Below are 20,489 nucleotides of genomic sequence, written 5' to 3' on the forward strand. Positions count from 1 at the left end.
AGGTGGGCACACCTGTGGCTCTAACTGGGAGCCCAAGAGCACTCTGGGCCCCCTGGCCCCCACTATCACAGTGCACCCTGATCACAGCTCACTGGACACCCAGAACCCCTTGCTCTGGCCCCGGCATACTGAATGCACCCCCTGTCCACTCCCTGCCCATGGTGCACCTGCATGGCCCACCCCGATCCCCAGGGCATGGAATGCTGAGTTCTCAGCCACTTCCAATGCACTGCTTTTGCTGCCTGTGCCTTTGAGAAGCCAGAGTCAGAGAGGCCACATGGGGAGATATATATATGGTCCTCCATGTGTCTTCTCGGCCCTGGACCTTGCAGAATCCTAAGGATGGGGGGAATCCCTTGGAAGAGCATTATGAACCACTTGGCACATCCTTAGGGTGCCAGGGTCTCCTCTTGGAACTTACAGAGGACAGGGGTCGTTTTATAACTAAAGCGTTTATTTCCATTCAGTTCACTAACCGATCGTTCTGCCCAGTGCCTGCATTTGCTCACGGGAGGGTCTGTGGCCGAGGGTCTCCCGGTGGCCAAGACCTTCAGACCTGGGTGAGGCCTGGTGGGAATCAAGTCGCACACTTTCTTTCCGGAAGGAGAGAAGCAGGCCTGCCCGTCTGGAGGGCGCCCTGGAGGTGGGGTATCACAGTGAATGACCCAGGTCCAGGTCTCTGCGGCAGCCCGGTTCAGGCTCCCAGAGGTGAAACTGGGTTTTGGCCCCGGAGGGCGCTCGGGAACCTCGACGGAACCTATGTGCCTGGGAAGGACAGAGCAGGACAGAGGGAGTGAAGTGGGCTGGGCCTTCTGGCCCCCAAGGCCACTTCCACTCAATCTGTTGCTTTCCAAAGCCATCCTGGGTGGGATGCTCCTCCGCCTCGGTGCCGCCCACCCCCGGCCACTCTCCCTCAAGTCTCTGAACGGCCCAGATGGCCCCGTGGCAGTTGGCTTTGGTGCGGCCTGGCAGCAGGAGGGAGGAGAGGAGCGTGTCAATGAAAACCATATAAAAAATCCAGAAATGTGCATATAAAATCTCGCCCTTGGTGTATTGCCTAAGTCAGTAAGCAGAAAGCACCTTCTTCCTGGAGAAGGATCAAGTCCTCAAAAGGTAGGAAATGTCAAAGTGTCACTTCATTGTCATTTTAAAAAAAAAGCCAACCAAAAAAAAAAAAAAAAAAAAAACCAAAAACCCCAACAACCCACCCCCGCCAAACCAAAACCACCCCTGATCAAAATACCCCGGAGTCCACGAATCGCTGTAAACAAACCCAGATGCAAGATCAAGATCAACCCTTCTCAGTGGCAGTGTGGCTGACACAGTCACTGCAGCATCCGTCCTGGGGCGGGGGCTGGCAGGAGCAGGCACCCCAGCGGGCGGCCGCCCCGGCTGTGCACACGGTCCTGGGTGTGGAGCTGCAGGCCTGGGCGGCTGTACCCAGACAGCCTGGCCTGTGGGACGCGTCCTTGCTCTCCCTGACCTGGAAGGACAAATCCCCTTCTCAGCCCCATGAACCGACAGCAGAAAGAGTCTCTCTCATTGGAGTTTCCAAACCATCCTCCAAGGACAGAAAGCTTGTTCTGTTCGCCCAGCGGGGCCTGGAATGGATTTTCCCAGAGTGGTTCAGGGCGGCTGCCTGTCTGTCCAGCGGCCCGACATCGCCTGGCTGTGGAGTGAGACTCCCCGACAGCAGCTGAGGACAGGAGAGGAGCCGCCCCTGATGCTCCCCTTCACATTTGTTTCCTGAAAGTGTCTCTGGGCTCTGGCCAGGTCACCTTCCCAGAGGGAGTTGGAGAGAAACTGCTTTTGGTCTCCGATGGGACAAAATCGCACGGATCTCCCAAGCCCTTTTTTTTCCCCCAAGAACCATCGTCGATTTCCTCGTGAGAATCCTCTTTCTTTTGAATATTTTTATATTCCTGTACGCCCCGCCCCCCCAGATCTAGATGCCTTCCCCCATTTCCCTTTTTTTTTCCATCTTTTGAGTTGTACGTATTCTTGGTGACGTCCTGGAGCGCTGCTTGTTCTTCCTTGTCGCCAGAGGCCTCCTGGCAGGTGGCTGACCCTGCAGTAGACGGGGCACCTGGGCGGCCGGCGTGTGGGGCGGAGGGGGCGGCCCGGAGGCAGAGGCGAGCCGAGGCAGGCGAACGTCACACCTCCACAGACTGAATCTGGTTCATCTGTGCCCGCATCACCTGGATACTGTTCAGGATTTTTTTCTGGTGGCCAGCCAGGGTGACCCCAACCCGGAGAATGTCCCTTTGGGAGAGAAGCACACGTGTTAGGGATACGTCAGGGCTGGAGAGGGTCTGGGACCAGCAGAGCTGGGTGGGCTTCCCCAGGCACTCTGCGCTGAGGTGAGCAAGGGAGGGGACTGTCAAAGCTGGGGGTGTGTGACCACGTGAGCCGGAAGAACACTCCGGGAGCCAGAGCACCTGGGTGCCCTTTTCCCTCTACCGTGTGGAAGGAGAGAGGAGCTCTCCCTAAGCACCTCCTTCCTTTGTTTCTTCTTCACCCTGGCTACCACCCCACCCCAGTTTACAGGTGGCAAACCTGAGGCCCAGGGAACCACTTTGATTTGTCCACAGCCACAGAGCCAGTGGGGGGCAGGCAGGCTGGGACATTGCTCCTTACCCTCCAGGGTCCCCTGGAGGTGGGTGGGCATGGGGGCCAATGGTGGCGGGCAGAGGCGGCTGGGTACTTACTCCATCATCATCTGAGACACAACATCGAAGGAGGTGAAGCCGGCGTTGGCGAAGCTCTCCTTGTACTGCCCCATCTTGATGGCCTCCAGCCACTCATCCACCGTGTTAAAGCTGGTGTAGTCGGGGATCGTGCGGTCCAGCAGCGGCAGGTTGATGCTGAGGGTGACAGAGGTGGTCAGGACACAGGCTTGCAGGGACGGTGAGGGTAAGAACGTATGTGGACACACCTACTTTGTACACATGGGCATGCACATGTCTACTGAGCGAACCAAGGTTGGTGTGTGTGCGTATTCTGTGTGTTCATGGGCATGGGTTCAAATCTGTGCAAATATGCCCGCATCTCTGTGCGTGTGTGTGAGAGCCAGTGTGTGTGTGCAGGACTCCAAGCTGGGCTGCCTGGGAGCTTTGCTGAGGCTGGACCACAGGAGGGAGGCGGGGGAGGCACCTCTCTGGGTTTCCTATTTCCAGGACCAGGGGCTTGGGCTGGGCTGACTGTGACAGTCCCTCACTGCCACAGCCCACCCACCTCTGCGGTGGTTTGTGTGCTAGGAAGGAGGCTGTGCTTGGGAACCATCCCCCCCTGCAGATAAAGCTGGTGGCACTCATGGGAACAACTTCCTGGCTGGTGAGGGGTGTAAGGACTCTCATGAGATTAAAAGCTCAGGAAGATCTTGTCCCGAGTCGGGAGTGGCTGACACAAGGTCACGGCAAGGAGATGCAGGGCATGCCGAGGAGCGACGACAGAGAGATGCAAGCCTGATTTCTTGGCCACTTGAACTTGGTGGATGAAGGACTTTGGCTCAAGGAGTCCCTGGGCTCAGCCAGACCTGAATCTGAGGACGCCTAGCTGGATGGCCCTCAGAAACCCTGGGGGATTGTGGGTCCTGAAGACTGAGTGTGCAGGGTCAGCAGCCGTGGGACCTGGACATGGCCCAAGGCAGGCTGTGGTGGGCTGCAGCCTGATGGAGCGGGCCCCGGGGCCTGGGGGAGGAGGGGAGCCCCTGTGTGCTGGACTCACACTCCCAGGGCTGAGCCAGTCTTGCTGACGTGGGCAACGAGTGTGGGGTACACGTGTGTGTGGGGGCACACGTGTGTGGTATGTGTTCCCGAGTGGGGTGGGTGTGCAGGCGCCTTGAGTGTGTAGAGGTGGGGGAGCCTGAGACGGTGTCTGTGTGAGCAGCGCAAGAGCCTGTGCCTAATTGTGTGTTTATGTGTGCAGGACATTGTGTGAGTGTGTGTGAGTGTGTATGAGTGTGTGTGTGTGAGTGACATTATGTTGATGAGACACATAATGGATATCTGAGTGTGAGGCAGCTGGCTTAGTGATGGGAACACCTATTCATCCGAAGGTGTTGGATCCGTAGGTGGGTTCTCTTAAATGTCTTCTCTGACGGCCTTTATAAGGGGCCCCCTCCACCACCCACACAGTACTGCGTCTTCTCTTCTGGACGGCCTTAATCCTGTGCTCCCTGCACCCCCAAAGTAGGCCAGATGCCCACCAAACACCGGTCTTATCCTTCTTCATTCTACCGTGCAGCTGAGAGCACCTGCCTGAAGCAGGGGACCCCTGTGATCAGACTCCAGGAGGGGAGCTGGGCCTGGGCCTGAGTAGCTCCCATAGGTTGGGGGGGGGCCGAGATAAGGGGGTGGGGCCACCACGGGCTGCGTCCAGAGAAGAGGGGTGGGGTTAAGGCGGGGCTGGGACCATAGGGGTGGGGCTTGAAGGAGATGGGTGGGGCTATGAGCAGGGGGCGTGTCCGGGGCAGGCTGTACCCAGAGGAGAGGGGTGCCATGGCTTTGAGGCTGTTGGGGTTGCGGATCATCTTGTCCAGCGTGTTGACGATCTGGCCGAATTTGGGCCTGTGGTTGCGGTCCTTCTGCCAGCAGTCCAGCATGAGCTGGTGCAGGGCGCTCGGGCAGTCCATGGGCGGTGGTAGCCGGTAGTCCTGCTCGATGGCGTTGATGACCTGGAGACAGCACAGGGGCAGAGTGGTGTTGGCATCTGACCTCTGCCAGCCCATCTTGCCTCCTGTGCACTGCAGGCCTGACCTCTTTGGTGGCCACGGCAACCACCTGGGGTGGGGCTGACCTGTGTTCCCACCATCTATAGCCTCAGTCTGACCTGGCAGCTGGGTCCCTGCCGTACCTTCTGTCAGTCTCAGCAAGTCCAGTGCCCTGAGGTAGCCTCTCCAGGTCTACCAGGCTGACCCTCCTGGGCCTGGCTTCACCAGCTCCTCCTACCCCTCAGGTTTGATAGTCCCAAGAACTCCTCTCTTTGGCCCCCGGCTCTACCCCAGGGTGGCCACAATCTCCACCTCAGTGTCACCTACAGATCCAGCTAAGAGATAACCTCCCAGTCAGGTCCCACAGCACAGCCTCGAGCCCGCCTGGTGTCCCCTCCCCATGGCCCCCACCTGCTCTTCCATTAGGAAAAGGAAGTCGAACACCCCTCTGCAATCTCTCCTGCCACTGGGACAAGATTCATCTCCCACAGCTGGACCGGGGGTCACCCTCCCTGCTCGGGAGGCTTCTGCAAGTTCTTCTTGTATGCGGAGATCCCTGGGTGGCTTAAACCCCTCACCGTGGGACCTGCCAACCTTTCCGGCCAGCTTTCCTCTCTACCGCTCCCAACCACTCCTCATTATCACGTCTCTGGGCCTTTGCTGGGCTGTGCTTCCCCCTGGAAGCCCACTCCTCTGGTCCTGTGACTGAGTCCTACTTGTCCTGGGAAGACTCCCTGGCTGGTCTTGTCCCTTCTGCCCTTGCCTTGGTGCCTGCAGGGATCGACACCCAACTTCTCCACTTCAGCACCTGACCAAGAAGTTCCAGATAACTACACTGGGTGCCCTGAATTCTCATCTCGTCTCCCCGGTGAGGTGGGGAACACGGAAGGACCGAGGGTCTCACTCAGGGCTGCCACAAGGCGTGTGCATGCTGACAACGGGCTGCTTTGGGAGCAGGCGGGCTTCCCTGCCACTCTGCACTCCGGAATCAGTCAACGCTGGGCTGGGAGCTGGGCTGGCAGCCCTCCACATCAGAGGCCTGTCCCTCATCCCCTGGGAGACTGGCACAAGGCCAGGGGTCCCTTTCTTCCCCTCCTCCATCTGGATGGCCAGAAAGGCTCTGTCCGCCCCCTTGGAGACTTACGTCCTGGTTGGTCATGTCCCAGTAGGGCCGCTCCCCGTAGGACATCACCTCCCACATGACGATTCCGTAGCTCCACACGTCGCTGGCTGAGGTAAACTTCCGGTACTGGATGGCTTCCGGAGCTGTCCAGCGGATGGGGATCTTTCCACCCTGGGGAATGGATAGGAGGTTGGCCTCTCTGGCCTCTTCTCTCTACTGCCCACCCTGAGCCCCATGCTGCATGAATCCCGAGGAGCTCCTCATCGTTCCCAGACTCGCCATGCTGCGTAGACCACGGGCCATTTGCACAGCCTTCCTTCTGCATGACTCCCTTTTCCCACTCTGCCATCTGGACCCCCCATTCTCTCCTTAAATCCCACCGAAGGCCCTTCCCTGGCTCCCAAAGAGTTGCTGCCCCCTTCATCCCTCAAGTGTGCCTCATCTCTCCACCGAGGAGGCACTACACAGGCGCAGCACACACAGGACCCGCCTGCCTGGCTCGGCTTGCATGGGTCTCCTCTGGGGTCTCTGAGGACAGGGCCTGGGGCTTCTTCCCCTCAGTCCAAACCCTTCAGCCTTAACAGCTGTCAGGGCAAAGTCCTGACCTTGGGCCTTCACGGGCCTCCAGATTCTGGCCTGCCTCCCTTCCCAGCACTAGAGCCCTCACCTCACCTGCCCACCCCCAGCCTGCATTCTGGTCACATGACCTTGCAGGAGAACATGCCGTCCAGCCAGCTCTACCACCCCTGGCCTCCCAAAGCTGGGTGACCTGGCCCCCAGCCCCATCACTCCATGGGCTCTGTCCCCCACTGGCCTGGGAGCTCCCAGTGCACAGGAGCCACGGTTACATCTCCCCCATCTTAGGGCCCAGCCCGGGGCCTGGCCTGAGCGGGCGTCAGTGCACTGTGGGGACAGCAGGATTTTTTCTGCCTGCTTGTCTGCGCTGTGACTCCAGTGTTCCCTTCCTCCCCTTACCAAGGCGCTGGTGTAGGTGGGGTCTGAGGTGTCGTCCTCTAGGAAGCGTGAGAGCCCGAAGTCGGACACCTTGCAGACCAGGTTGCTGTTGACCAGGATGTTGCGGGCGGCCAGGTCGCGGTGGACGTAGTTCATGTCTGCGAGGTACTTCATGCCCGCGGCGATGCCCCGCAGCATGCCCACCAGCTGGATGACAGTGAACTGCCCATCGTTTTGCTTTGGGAGAAGTGAAGAAAATGGAGTCAACGGAGGAGAAGGCCTTGGAGCCCTGGATCCTCCTCACAACAGGAACTGGAGCAGGGCCCCCGCCTTGGCCATGGGCTCCCTGTGGGAAGGACTCAGATGCCCAGGGACCTCAAAGAGGCCCAGGAGAGGCCAAATTCAGGGTGGTGGAGAGAACACAGGGCTTCGGAGATTCGGGTTTGACTCTGGCTCTGCCCCTTCCTGGCTGTGCAACCGTGGACACAGGACCTAACCTCTCTGAGTCTCGGTTCTGTTCTGAGATAAACAGGAGGTGCATGGGCAGTGCTTGGCACAGGCTCCGTAAGTATTTGCCAGGTGTCAGCTGGTCCAGTGGCATGTTTCTGCCACCCAGGCCAGTGCCCTCTGTCTAGCTGGTTGACTGATCTCCCGGGGAGTGGGGCATCAAAACTGTCCTCTGTTGGCCTCAGGCTCTGAACTCCTCTCCTTTGCCCAGGCAGTTTTCGGGAATTCTCAGATCTGATAAAAACCCTGGATAAAGCAACAAGACCCCCGGTGCCAGTCTGAACTCCCACCCTGACCCTCTGGCTGATGTGGGCAAATACTGCCCTTCTTTTCTCCTGTGCTAATGAGAAGGCACTGAGGACCCCTGCAGGGTTGGGGGGAGGGAGTGCTGGGATCGATTAGCAATGCCTGCCACGGGGAAGGGAAGGGAGGGGGAGCCACCACAGGCCATTCCTGATCTAGAGCTCTGCCAGGGCCTGGTGGTAGGAAGCTCTGCCCAGCCTTCCTTCCCTCCCCTGGACCCTCTGGGCTTCCCCTACCCTGAGGAAGGAGTCCAGGGAGCCGTTCTCCATGAACTCGGTGATGATCATCACAGGGGTGCTCTTGGTGACGACGCCCTCCAGATGGATGACGTTGGGGTGGTCGAACTGGCCCATGATGGAGGCCTCACTCAGGAAGTCCCGCCGCTGCTTCTCCGTGTAGCCCGACTTGAGTGTCTTGATGGCCACGAAGATCTCCCTCTTGCCTGGCAGCTTCAGGTGGCCACTGCAGACCTCACCAAACTCCCCTGGGACAGACACATCAAGAGAGGCGGGGCTGTCATCTGCCGGGTGGAAGTGCCATCGCCCTCTCCCTGCGCCCGCCCCCCCCCCCCCCGCTCTAGGGGCCTGCGGGGGCTTTTTCTCCCCGATGGTCAATCCTCCCTCTCAGACACAGAACCCCTCTGAAGTCCCAGCCACCTCGGGAGAAGAGAGTAGGGTGAGTCCTTCAGGGTTGTCCCGTGGCACGTGGTGGGGACCCAGGGAACCGGGAAATGGGGAAAGGGATCTGGAATGAATGACGGCAGGAAGGACCAGGCCCTGGGGGAAGGGCCTGGGAATGGGGTTCTGGACCCATTCAGTCTCCGACTTGCTGGGCAAGGTCTTGGTCACCCCGTGCCTCAGTTTCCCCTTCTGTCTGCGAGGTGGTTTTACTGGAGGACCTTTGAGGACCCTTCTTCCTTGGGCTTCTGGGTCCCAGGGCCTCGTGGTCCTAACCCCATCCCTCCCTCTGCCCCAGGAGTACACCCTGGACGGTCCCCCCCGCCCCACATGGCTGAGGCCACGGTACCTGTAGGGGCGCAGCCACCTACCTGCTCCGATCACCTGCTCGATTTTGACGCAGGAGATGTCGATTTCCTTGGCGAACTCCCGCACTGCCTCATTGGGGTCCTCGTAGGTGAAAGGGTCAATGTAGATCTTCATGCCTGGGGTCACTGGGGGACAAGACGAGGCCCGGTCACATGGACTGATGGACACAAATGGAAACAGGGGAGCCAGTGCCCCCAGAACTGGGCCAGCCCCTTTGGGGCACTGGACTGTCATGGGGCAGGTGGGCACTCAGTAGGAAGGTGAGGGGAACAGAGAGACCTCAGAGGTGACAGAGAGGTTCTAGCTCTTGTTCCCACTTCATTGATTACTAACAGTTTTTGGCAGTGGGTAAGACGGTCTGGGTTGACTAGTGATGTCTGCTCTGGGTGTGGCCCAGGTGAATAAGGAAGATTACTAGGACAGAGAACAGGGGTGCCGAGTAAGGAAAGAAAAAGCCAAGAGACAGAGAGAGAATTGGAACTGGAATTAAAAGGGGCAGGCCTCAGAGCACCGTGTTCTTGGGGTGCTGCTAAGATCTCCCCCCATCTCTCCAGGCCTGGTGAAAGGTCCTGTCCCTGAGCCATGTCACCTGCACAGCCCTCCCAGGCAGGCCCCACAGCCTGTAGGGAAACTCCATTCACTAGGGTCTGAGAAACCGTGGCTCCTTCCCTCAATTCCTGGGTCCCCCACTAGTCAAGGCCAGAACCCTTCTGATCCCTGATTCTCTGTTGATCAGCATGAGGTCAGGCATGGGCCCTACTAATCTGATTCCTGAAGTAGATTTATTTCTATTTATTTATGTTGGTACTAGAGATTGAGCCCTGGGACACTCTACCATGGAACTCTATCCCCAGCCTGTTTTTTAAACTTTTTGGTTTTGAGTCAGGGTCTCACTAAGTTGCTAAGACTAGGTTTGAACTCGAGGTCCTCCTGCCTCAGCCTAAGACGCTGGAATTACAGGTGGGCACCACAGTGCCTGGCAGATTTTTATTTTTTGATGCAAAAAGATGAGGCAAACTTCAAAGACCCAATTCTGACCCACTAATGAGACTGCAAAACACTTTAAAGGAAAGGAAAGAGGATCCATCTGCATTCCCCTCCCAGACAACTGGTCTACCTACCACCCGGAACTTCTGGCCTCCCCGACCCTGGCCTTCCTGGGTCCTCCCGAGCTTCCTGCCCACATTCTCCCACTGCTCTGTGGGTGGCTACTTCGGAGGCAGCAGCTCTGGGAGTCAGGAGGAGGGGATGGCATCTAATTGTTGGCAGTGGAGGTGCCCAAGTGGGCTTTGAGGTCTTGCTGGTCTCTCTCTTAGCTCCCCTGGGTCCTCCCTTTCTGTCCCTTGTCCATGGATGGTGCAACAGGAATGGTCTCTCCAGTTCTGTTGGGAGGAAGGCTGAAAGCCAGCCACCTTGACCCACGGTGGTGAATGGAGCCATCGACCCTGCTCAGCCGTGACCTTGGACGTGCTAGCTGACCTCTCTCAGCTCTACTGCAGACATTCCAGGAACCCAGGAGTTGGAGCTTGTATCACAGCCTGGAACTGGCCCCCTGCCCGTTTTGTAGATAAAGTTTTATTGGAACACAGCCACGCTCATTCCTTTGCCTGTGGCTACTCTTATCCGGCAGCAGAGTTGGGAAGAGACAAGAGATCCACCATCTGCCCCGTACAGAGAAGTTGGCCAAAGCTGCTCGGACACGTTAGCTGGATCCGGGATGCTCTGTGTGGGTGCTGTCAGTCCCTGTAGGTCAAGGGTTGTTCATCGGGCCCGTGAGCCGCTTGGCAGCCCCAGGGTGGACTCTGGGAGGTCTGGTAACCTCCTGGGACGGAATGCATTTTTTACTTCCTTTTTAAATTCAAAAAGAAATTCATGCTCTTTATAAAGTCCAAAATTTATGGAAATAAAGGTAGTTGAAAAAAACTCCCTGAAAACCCAGCCCGAGTACAGATCTCCAGTTCCTTTTATCTTAGACTTTTCTACACCTACACACATAGACATGGGATCCAACACGTTCATCAGAGTCTTACAGGAATCTGAGACCTCAAAGGAGGTGAAGAACCACCGTCCAAGACGGAGAGCCTGGGAGGAGGCGTGGGCGCAGATCTGTCCCCATTCCTCCCTCTCCTGGCACACTGTGCAGAGCTCTACAGGCCCTACCCGTCTGCAGAGCCGAGAGAATCCAGATGACAGAGACAGAACAATAACACCAGCAGCTGTCACTTACTGAATCCTTTGTCTGGGCCCAACACCGTGCCAGGCTCTTTATAGGCATTATCTCATCTCTTCCTTCCAACAACTCTTGGAGGAAAGGATAATTCCCCCCATTTCACATATAAGGAAACTGCAGCTCAGAGAGGCCAAGTAATCGGGCCAAGCCCACACAGCTGGCACAGGGAGGATTTGAACCCAGGTCTGTCAGCCTTGAGCCAAGGCTAGTACTCTCAATCAATCACCACGTTCACTGCTTCCTGGATCTGGCCCAGCCTCCTCCACCTGGAGCCTTCGGCCATGACTCTCCTTCCCCACTCCCCGCTCTTCAGGGCTGGGGATCAGCTCCCTGGAGATGGTCTTTGTTGGTCAGATGCAATGCATGGCATTGCAAGGTGGTTGGCTTCCTCCCAACAGAACCAGGGAGACCCTTCCTGTTGGGACAGCCAGGGACAAGGGACAGGAATGGGGGTCCAGGGACGCTGAGGGGGAGAACAGCAAGACCTCAAAGCCCATTTGGGCACCTCCACCACCCATCATTAAATACCACCCTCAAGCCTTGACCGAGGGTGCTGGTCAGGAGGGATTTATTCCCCCAAATCCACGTGTTGGAGGCCTGGCCCCCACTGTGGTGGGGTTGGGCCCTTTCACGGGTGGGGCGGGGTGCCAGGTCATCTGGTCACTGGGGGTGTTGACCTGGACAAGAGTTGACAGGTCTGATGGAACGCTGGCCGGCTCTTGCTGAGAGCTGCCAGGGCCTCATGCGGGCCGTCCCCGGGGAGCGGCCCTTGCTTGGCTGAGCCTGGATGAGGACCTCTGTGGGCTCAGGCTGCCCCAGAGACTGTGCTGTTGTTTGTGTGATTCACAGCGGTCAGGGCCTCTGACGGTCATCCTGAAGCCAGCTGGGAACCTCAGGAGGTGGGGAGGACCCTGCACACCTGCAGGGTCCTGGGTTTGAATTCCAACTCTGCCACTAAGGACAGTCACCAGGTTGAATCCAGTCTCAACCACCGCGTTGATCCTGCTGTGTGCCCCTGGGCAAGTTACCTGACCTTGGCTCACTTGTTTTAATCTGCAAAGCGGATATAATAAGCATCTACCTCGTTAGGGGATTGTGAGGATTAAGTGAGAATATCTTATTAAAGGGCAAATAGAAAGCAGTAACTAACTACCTGTTAGTAAAGAAGAGTTGGCTGTTGCTAAGCACTATTATTATAAAGCACCTTAGCTTCCACGAATTCACTTACAACCCTGTGAAACAAGGGTTCCATTCCTGTTATCTCCCATGTAAGGATGCCAAGACTCAGAGAGGTTTGGTAACTTCCCCAAGGTTGCCCAGCTGGCCAGCGGCAGAGGAGGGATGATAAATAGGGTCGGTTCCTCTGACTCCTCATCCAGGCATCACAGACCTTGTCCCCCCTCACCTATTTAAGGATGGAAAACATGAGCCCATGCAGGGACTCTGCAGTGACATGCATCTCTGGGCCTCACTTCCTCCTGTGTCCTGGCCACACGGGGTTGCTGGGTGGGTCTGGGATCACAGGGCAGGCCGTGCTTTGAAAAGAACAAAGTCCTGCTCAGATGCGACATCACAGCGCAGGACTCAGGAGTGTGAACTTCAGCTGTAAAGTGTACTGATCTAGGAACAGATCCTGGGTCTATTTTTAAAACACCCTCACCTGTTTCCTTGTTATTGACTCAAATAGCTCCAGATAGCTCCAAATAACCGCGCTCCCAGATGGCTCCAGGTGGCAGGGCGTGGTTCCCCTGGCTTGGCAGAGGGCAGGTGGCAGAGGGCAGGTAGCACAGGGTGGCTGAGTGCGCATGCTCTGGCGCCCTGGGCTGGGGTTCACGCCCGGCTCCTTCTCTGAGCAGCTGAGCGACCCTGGGCCTCAGTTTACTCATATTCCCAGTGGGACGTTAAAAGGATTAAATGGATGACCACAGGTTAAGCATTAAAACAATTCTGGGCACATAGAAGGCACTATGTCCGGCCACATGGGCCCTCTTGATTTCATTACTTGGGGACAAGTGGAAGGCATGTCATTGAAGACTATTTTTTTTTTTTTGATGCCAGGGACTGCACCCAGGGACACTCGACCACTGAGGCATATCCCCAGCCCTATTTTGTATTTTATTTAGAGACAGGGGCTCACTGAGTTGCTTAGGGTTTTGCTGAGTTGCTGAGACTGGCCTTAAACTCACGATCCTCCTGCCTCAGCCTCCTGAGCTGCTGGGATTGCAGGCGTGGGCCACCCTGCTTGGCTTTGATGACCTATTTTTTTTCTGGGCAGTTAAATGTGTCCCTTTTCCCTTGAGTTCCTTTTTCTGCCTTATGCTTAGGACGTCCTTCTCCGTCTCCCTGTTGGTGGGTACTTCCAGGGTCTGCCGGGCGTTTTAATGGTTTACTTATTTTTACATCCAGGCCCAGAACTATTTCTAGGCCTAGGACCTCGTCCTTCCAGTGGTCTAGCTGGAGGTTTAGTACCTGGAACTCTCTGGCTCACACCCACATCCAGGCCTGCAGGAAATCTATCGGCAAAAGATGCAAGAATCCAACCACTTCCTCCCACCTCCCCCGGCGCCACCAGGTGTTGTCACTACCATGTCCCCCCAGATGATTCCAACAGCCACCTCACTGATCTCCCTGCATCAGCCCTTTTGGGGTCCATTCTCCATACAGCAGCCAAGAAGTCCTGCCAGGGCATAGCTCAGAGCCCATGAGTCCTCTGTTCAGAAACTTCTGTGGCTCCCCATTTCACGGAGAGTAAAAGCCAAGGCCCTGCCATGGCCGACAAGAATCTGCATATTGATGGTCCCTCCTGGCCACCCTTCATTTTGCTCTGGTCACACCGGCCTCTTTACTGCTCCCAAACACTGCCGGGCTCAGCCTCAGGGCCTTTGCACTGGCTGTTCCCACGGCCTGGAATGCCCTTCCCTTGGGAATCTCCAGCTTCTCTGGGTCTCTGTTCAAAAGAGACCCTCTCAACGAGGCCAGCCCCAACTCCCTGCAGCCCTGACCCCTGCGACTCAGTCCTTGGTCCTGCTCTATTTGCCTCTTCCCCAGGGCTGCGTCTGCTCACGCACCGCGTTATTCAGTGGTTACATTTTGAATTCCCTGCCCTCCTCTGGGACGCACTCTACAGAGGCGGGAGGTTTAGCTCATGTTCCTTGGTCCCCCGGCGTCTAGGCCAGTGCCTGGACTTCACAGTGAGCCCTCCACAGATGCGTTACAGTGAACACTCGATGAGGCCCCTCTTTGCCGGAGGTGACCATCCGAGGCACCCTAGGGTACCCCACCGAGTACGGTTTGAGAACCCTGTGGGACCTGCTGGAATTCCGTCCTGACGGATGAGCCTCCCCCAGCCCCTGTGCTTCCCGCTGCCTGGTCACCATGCTGCCGAGAGCCCGTGGAGGAGGCTCCGGAATCCACTTCTCCCCTCGGCCCTGCCCGGCCTTCTGCTCTGGGAACGTGGGTGGCACGTGCATCCCCAGCCCGGGGACAGTGGGGGAGTCAGGGGCACTGGTGGGTGGGGGAGGTGGCCACCAGGAGTCCCAGTGGAGAAAGGACGGGGGCTGCAGTCCCAAGGTGGACACGGGGAGGAAGGGGCCTGCTGCCTCGCTCTCCCCTCGGGCTGGGGCCTGGGGCTCCATCACCCCATCGTTCATCAGTTTGTTTACTCTGTAGATGGGTGTCCAGGACCCACTATGTGCTGAGCACCCTGCAGTACCAGGAAGCCCTGGAGAATGTCAGGCACAGCTTGGGGTCTTCAGGGGACCCTGTTGGAAGGTGGAGGCAAGAGGGGGCTGGGGAGGGCCCTGGGGCCCAGGGTGGAGGGCCCAGGGCATCGCCGCGGGTGCGTACGTACTGTGGCCGCTGGTGTAGTGCTGCAGCTTGTCCGTGTACTCGGAGTCGGCGCGCTCAAACCCCCGTCTTCTGGAACAAGAGCAAAGGGCTGGAGCCACCTGGAGGTGTCCAGGGAGCTGGGAGCCACAGGAGGTGACAGGGAGAGGGTGGGCACGCCCGGAAGCCACTCCCCTGCCAGGTGGCTCCCTGGCGCCCCCTGCCTAGTGGCTGGCCCTTCTGGTCCCTTCCCACCTAGGTCCAGGCTCAGTCTTGCCCTCTTCCCTGTCCAGCCATGCCCCTTTAAAGAGAAATACCATCTGCCAGCCACGGCTTCGGCCCCAGTCACCCCGGGGGGCCGCTGTGTACCTGACCTTATGGTCTGGTCCGTTTGAAGGTGGGGACTCTTGGGCGGGTGGAGGGGAGAGGCTCTTTGCGCTGTGCCCAGCAGAGCCCAGGGATCGGTCCCTCCTGCCCTTCCTCTTGCTGGGCTGGCCACTTGGGAGGCCGGGTCCACACCCCCCACCGCCTGTCTCCTAAGTCCTCCACTTTATCCAGCGCACACTGGGGTGGTCTGCACTGCCCCCGCGTCCCTGTAGCTCCTGCCATTCTCAAGTCCTCTGTGTCCACTGTGCTGAGACGTCCTCGGTGCTGCAGCGTCCGTGCCTCGCTGGGCCACCCTCTGCATCGTGGCCTCCCAAGGGCAGCGCCCAGCTCAAGGGATGGACCGCGGATGGTCACGTGGGGTCTGGGCCTACAGAGTCCCCCCCGCCCCCCGCCTGGACAGCTGTGGCCTCCTCTGTTTGCACACCCGGCTCAGGAAGGCTGATTGGAGGGAGGGAACCTCGGGGACAGTGGGGCCTGAGGGGCCCGGGCCACCCACCTGTTGCACACGATGGCGATGACAACCACGGCAATGAGGAAGACCAGGCCGGCGGCTGAGGAGCCGATGACGAGGGGCAGCTTCTCCTGGATGCTCGTCTGGTACTCGGCTGGGAGGAAGCACAGGGCCGTCTCAGCTGGGCTCGGGGGTCCTAACGCTGCACCCCTGCCCCTCCCCCCCAGGTCCCCAGGCCCTGTCCTCGTCCTGACAGCAACCCGTCACATGTCTGGATGGAGAAAGCCACCGCTTACAAGTGACCTTGGACGAGTCTGTGAATCGGTCCACTCCCCAATCCCTCATCTATAAAATGGGCACAACACCTACATCCCGTGTTGCTATGACAACCAACGATCATACCAGCTGACCTGAACCCAGAGGCCGTTCAGAGCACTCACTCTGGAGCCAGAGTCCCCGAGCGTGAGTCACAATAGTGCCAGGTCCTCTCTGTGGGACTGTGATGCACCTCCTGCAGTGACCCCATTTTACAGAGGAGGAGACTGAGCTCGGGAGGTCGTGATTTGCCCAAGGTCATATCTTCAGGAAGTGGCGGAAGCCAGAGATGGTCAGCAGGAAGTGCCGCCACAGATCAGTCAGCGTAAGAGTAAATTCATTACGCTAAGACACGAATTTAGGGCCCGGGAGCCTCCGAAACGTTCGGCCACACAGAGGCCAAGGCCCATGCTGAGCAGCTGAGCAGATGCTGAAAAGGGACACTGGAGTCTGGGCCCAGTAAAGGTGCCCCGTGGAAACTTTGGGACCTGTAGATGGTGTGGCTGCCTGGAGAAAGGCCCCGGAGACCCGCAGCCACGGCGCTGGCTACTAGTCAACGAGGGCCAAGCCGCGTGAGCCTAAAACCAGCCGTGTGCTGTGTCCCTTGTCCTTACACTAGTTTGATGGTGAGGATGATAATGACATAGTTGTTATCACCCCAACTTGTGGCTAAAAAAAAACAACTGAGGGTCAGAGAGGTAACCCTGTCTGTCTGGCATCTGAGGTCACTGAGGTCACGCTCCTTTTAAACTCCTTAGGCCACAGCCCCTGTTCCCTTGCCCGGGCAGACATGACTAATCTATCGCGGCACTTCCTGCTGAACTTAGAGGCGGCTTCAGAATTCTCAATCCCATTGCAAGTCATGGCGGTCATTTATGGATCGAATATGTTTACTCTCTCAGATTGACTATGAAATTATCATTTTATAGATGAGAAAAATCTGGAGGAAGAAATGAAGTTATTTGCTCCGAGTGGCCCTGCAGGTTAGGCCTGAGCTTCCCAGTGTCCTGGGAAGGGAAGTGGCCTGGCCGATGGGATGGTAACTGAGAAGCCCGTATCTCTTCTGGGCCACAGAAGCAGAGGCACCATGAAGGGTTGTGCGGTCTGTGCACTGACCAAAGGTTTGCAACCAGGAGGGAAGGAGGCTGGTGCCTGGAGGAGGGGGAGCCTTTCCAATCTGCCCAAAGCTTTCACGGGAAGGGGGCCCTGGATTTGTTCTCTCTGTGGAACGGGTGCCCCCCTTGCTCCCTGGGCTCCTCACCTTCTGTCATGGTCTGGAAGTACATCTTGCCACTGTAGCGCCCGTAGCCGGCCACGGTGCGTGCCCGCACCTGGAAGACATAGATGGCGCCGGCTTTGAGGCCCTGCACGGTGACTGTGTTGGTGGGACTTTTTATGGCTGTGGCGTTGTACTCACTGAGCTCCTGCCGGGGAACAGAGAAGAGGGTTAGTGGGGCTGTTGCCCACAGCCTGCTGCCCGCTGCCCATAGCTGCCACGTGGGGTGGGTCTGGCCCCATTTGTCACATGGCCATGCGCTTTTGGCCACGTGACTTTGCAGTGAGCAGAGTGTATTTCTCTGCCTCATGGTTGCTGGATTCAGCCAGGTGACCTGCTATGGCCATGGGAGTATTCTAGTGGACGCGATGTTGGTGGACGTGGTGAGCGAGCAGAGCAAGCAGGGGGGCGGGCAAGCTCTGCGCGTTTGCTGACATGGCCTGACTTCTGTGTTGACACCACGTGCCTTGGAGGGGCTCGCCCCAGGCCACAGCTGCTTCCAGAGTGAGAACCGGTGGATACTTTGGCCCAACTCCTAGGCTGAAACGGGGCCAGCTAGTTGGTTCCCAGACACAAATCCAGGAGCAAGAACAACGATGGCTTGTTGTCGTGTGCCACTGGGTTTTGGGGACAGTTTGTTTTGCAGCATCATCTCAGCAACAGCTGACCAATACACATGACAAGTGTCCCCATGGGTGCAGATCCTAAGGACTAGCCCACAGGTGCCTGGAGACAGCAGGGGGAGTCTCTTCCTGTGCCAGGTCATCTGCCTCCTCCTCTATCTTATTACTTCTGCCCTTGCCTCCTTGTCCTGGGCCCTGAGGGGTCAAGTGAAGGGGCCTCTTCTCAGCTAAGATCAGGTGTAACAGGTGGCAGCTGCTTTGGGACTCAAAACCAGCCTGTGCCAGGAGCCACATCTAAGTCCATGCTTTGGGACATCTAATGTTCCCTCCTTTGAGAGGTGTGGAACACCGATTCCGGCCTCCCAGCCACGGCATGGGAGGTGGTTGGGCTTGGTGCACGGGATAGGGGTCCAGGCATCTGTCAGCCACCAGCAGGTACTTTCCCAAGTGCCCTCTCTTCACTGGGCCTGGCTGGCCACTGGGGTTCCACAGGGAGCTAAGGCACAAGCTCTGGCCTCAGAGATCGGCCCAGCAGAGTAAGAGGTGCGAGGATCTCAACCGTTTGAGGATTATGAAGCTCTTGGAGGAACTGATAAAAACCCGTGGACCGGGCTGGGGATGTGCCTCAAGCGGTAGCGCGATCGCCTGGCATGTGCGGGGCGCTGGGTTCGATCCTCAGCACCACATAATAATAAAATAAAGATGTTGTGTCCACTGAAAACTGAAAAATAAATATTAAAAATAAAAAACCATGGACCCTCATCCAGAAAAACACGCGCCTAATCGCACCCGCCAATCACGTATACACCTCAGAGCCCTGTAAGCCCTCCTGAAGCAATGGAGATGAGCCTGAGCAACGTCACCAAGGCATTGTCACGTGGAAGTTAAGGTCACAAACTGGAGCCAGACCTGCTGGGTTCAAGTCCTGGCTCTGTGACTTAGTGCCTCTGTAGCCTGAAGCGACCTCCTGAACCTCTGTGTGTCTCCTTCATTTTTCTGTGGAGTGGGAGTAATAAGACCCCCCATCTCAAAGCACTGCTCACAGGCTGAAGTGAGCCGTGGGTGCTCCCGCTACCAGGGGGCGGGTCCTGGTGAGCTGAGACCTGGCCTGGGGGAAGCAAGAGGGAGCAAGAGCCTGGGGTGGAGGCTAGAGAAGGGGCTGACCTGCAGGTGTCCTGCCAGGGGCTGCAGCAGATAGGAGGTCTCTTCCTGTGCAGGTCATCTGCCTCCTCCTCCAGGAAGCCTCCCTGACTTCCAGGCCAGATGTGCCTCTCTCTCTCAGGGCCCCGAGCACTTGCTATGGGTGCCACAGGAAGGGGATTTCTGCCACTTCAGGCCCCTTGGCCACCTTGACTGTGGGTTCACGAGGGAGGGGCTGTCCCTTGTTCTCCTGCACCAAGCCCAGGGTCCTGAACACAGAGTCCTTCCCCAGCGCCCACAGTGTGAGGCCGACTCCTTTGCCTGCCACATCCCATCCCTAAGGTCCTTCACACTTCCTCCGTCCCCAACTACTTCCTCCTTCCCTGAGAGGGCTGCCATGTCTACACACACTCAGGTGGCTCAGCTGAGCGTCAACTTCAGATATATATATATGTGTGTGTGTGTGTGTACTGGCACCAGGACTGAACCCAGGGTGCTTAGCCACAGAACCACATCCCCAGCCCTTTTTATTTTTTGAGACTTAAGGCCTTGCTAAGTTGTTTAGGCTAGCTTTGAGCTTTCGATCATCCTGCTTCAGCCTCCTGAGCTACTGGGATTACAGGTGTGTGCTACCGCGCCTGAAAGGTGTGTGTGGATATGTAGTATGTTAGTATGTCCCATGCACTATTTGGGTCATAAACTAAAAATCATTATTTTTTAACTCAAATCTAACTGGGTGTGGTGGTACCTGCCCCTAATCCCAGCAACTCAGTAGGCTGAGGCAGAAGGATCACAAGTTCGAGGAATTTGAGCCACTTAGTCTGAGCAACTTAGTGAGACCATCTCAAAATACAAAAAAATAGAAGGGTGCAGCTCAATAGTTGAGTGGCCCTGGGTTTAATCCCCAGTACAAAAAATTCAAATCTAATCTTGTGTCTTTCCCTCCCTCCCTCCCTCCCTCCCTCCTTCCTTCCTTCCTTCCTTCCTTCCTTCCTTCCTTCCTTCCTTCCTTCCTTCCTTCCTTCCCTCCTTCCTCCCTCCCTTCCTCCCTTCCATGCTGGGGATCACACCCAGGGCCTTTGCTGGGCAAATGCTCTACCACTGAGTTTTGCCCCTAGCCCTGTGCCCTATATTTTCTCGGGCAACCCCACCTTCCCTGGGCACTCTGAGCTTTTGCAGGCAGGCTGCCACCGTTCAAAATGCCCTTCCCTCTTCTGACATTTTACCTCTGCTGGGGAAACTTCCCCGATGTGCCAGCCCGGGGCTGCCTGTCTCCTGCCTTCTGTTCTATCTGTTGTTCTGTTATATGGGTCCATATTATCTAAGATGTGGGTTCCCTGAGGGAGGGGCCACCTCCTTCATCTGTACACAGTAGGTGCTCAGCACACAGGCTCAGCACACAGTAGGTGCTCACTAGCTAGTGACCAGAACATTCAGAATTGCCAAGATCTGGGGTGAAGTACCACGACTTAACACTAGGTGCCACTGTCTCACATCGGATCTGCTCAGGTGTGAAAAGTGGGTTGGGTTCTGCAGGCCCCGTGGGTGCCCACGTAAGGATCGCAGGTTTTAAGGTCCTGCTGATGTGAGGGACATGA

The 20,489-nt window shown here is 57.3% G+C and overlaps 1 protein-coding gene across 3 annotated transcripts in view; it reads right to left on the reverse strand.

Moving 5' to 3' along the window:
- Window positions 1-462: 462 nt before the first annotated feature.
- The window catches only part of EPHB2 (EPH receptor B2), a 149,791-nt gene continuing 129,764 nt past the window's right edge, over window positions 463-20,489 (reverse strand). Inside the window, exons 7-16 of one of the 3 annotated variants that reach the window (XM_081306477.1) lie at window positions 17,114-17,183; window positions 15,583-15,691; window positions 14,725-14,792; window positions 8,647-8,769; window positions 7,835-8,082; window positions 6,810-7,025; window positions 5,856-6,005; window positions 4,482-4,675; window positions 2,709-2,864; window positions 463-2,262 (exon numbers count right to left, since the gene is read on the reverse strand). In XM_081306477.1, coding sequence (XP_081162603.1) covers window positions 2,154-2,262; window positions 2,709-2,864; window positions 4,482-4,675; window positions 5,856-6,005; window positions 6,810-7,025; window positions 7,835-8,082; window positions 8,647-8,769; window positions 14,725-14,792; window positions 15,583-15,691; window positions 17,114-17,183 — 1,443 coding nt within the window. In that variant the 3' untranslated portion in view covers window positions 463-2,153. Of the gene's footprint in view, window positions 2,263-2,708; window positions 2,865-4,481; window positions 4,676-5,855; window positions 6,006-6,809; window positions 7,026-7,834; window positions 8,083-8,646; window positions 8,770-14,724; window positions 14,793-15,582; window positions 15,692-17,113; window positions 17,277-20,489 lie in introns of all 3 variants that reach the window. The other 2 variants (XM_081306476.1, XM_081306475.1) reach the window with 2 other exon arrangements.

Source organism: Spermophilus citellus (assembly GCF_964194105.1).
Source record: "Spermophilus citellus genome assembly, chromosome: 9".
Taxonomy (NCBI): domain Eukaryota; kingdom Metazoa; phylum Chordata; class Mammalia; order Rodentia; family Sciuridae; genus Spermophilus; species Spermophilus citellus.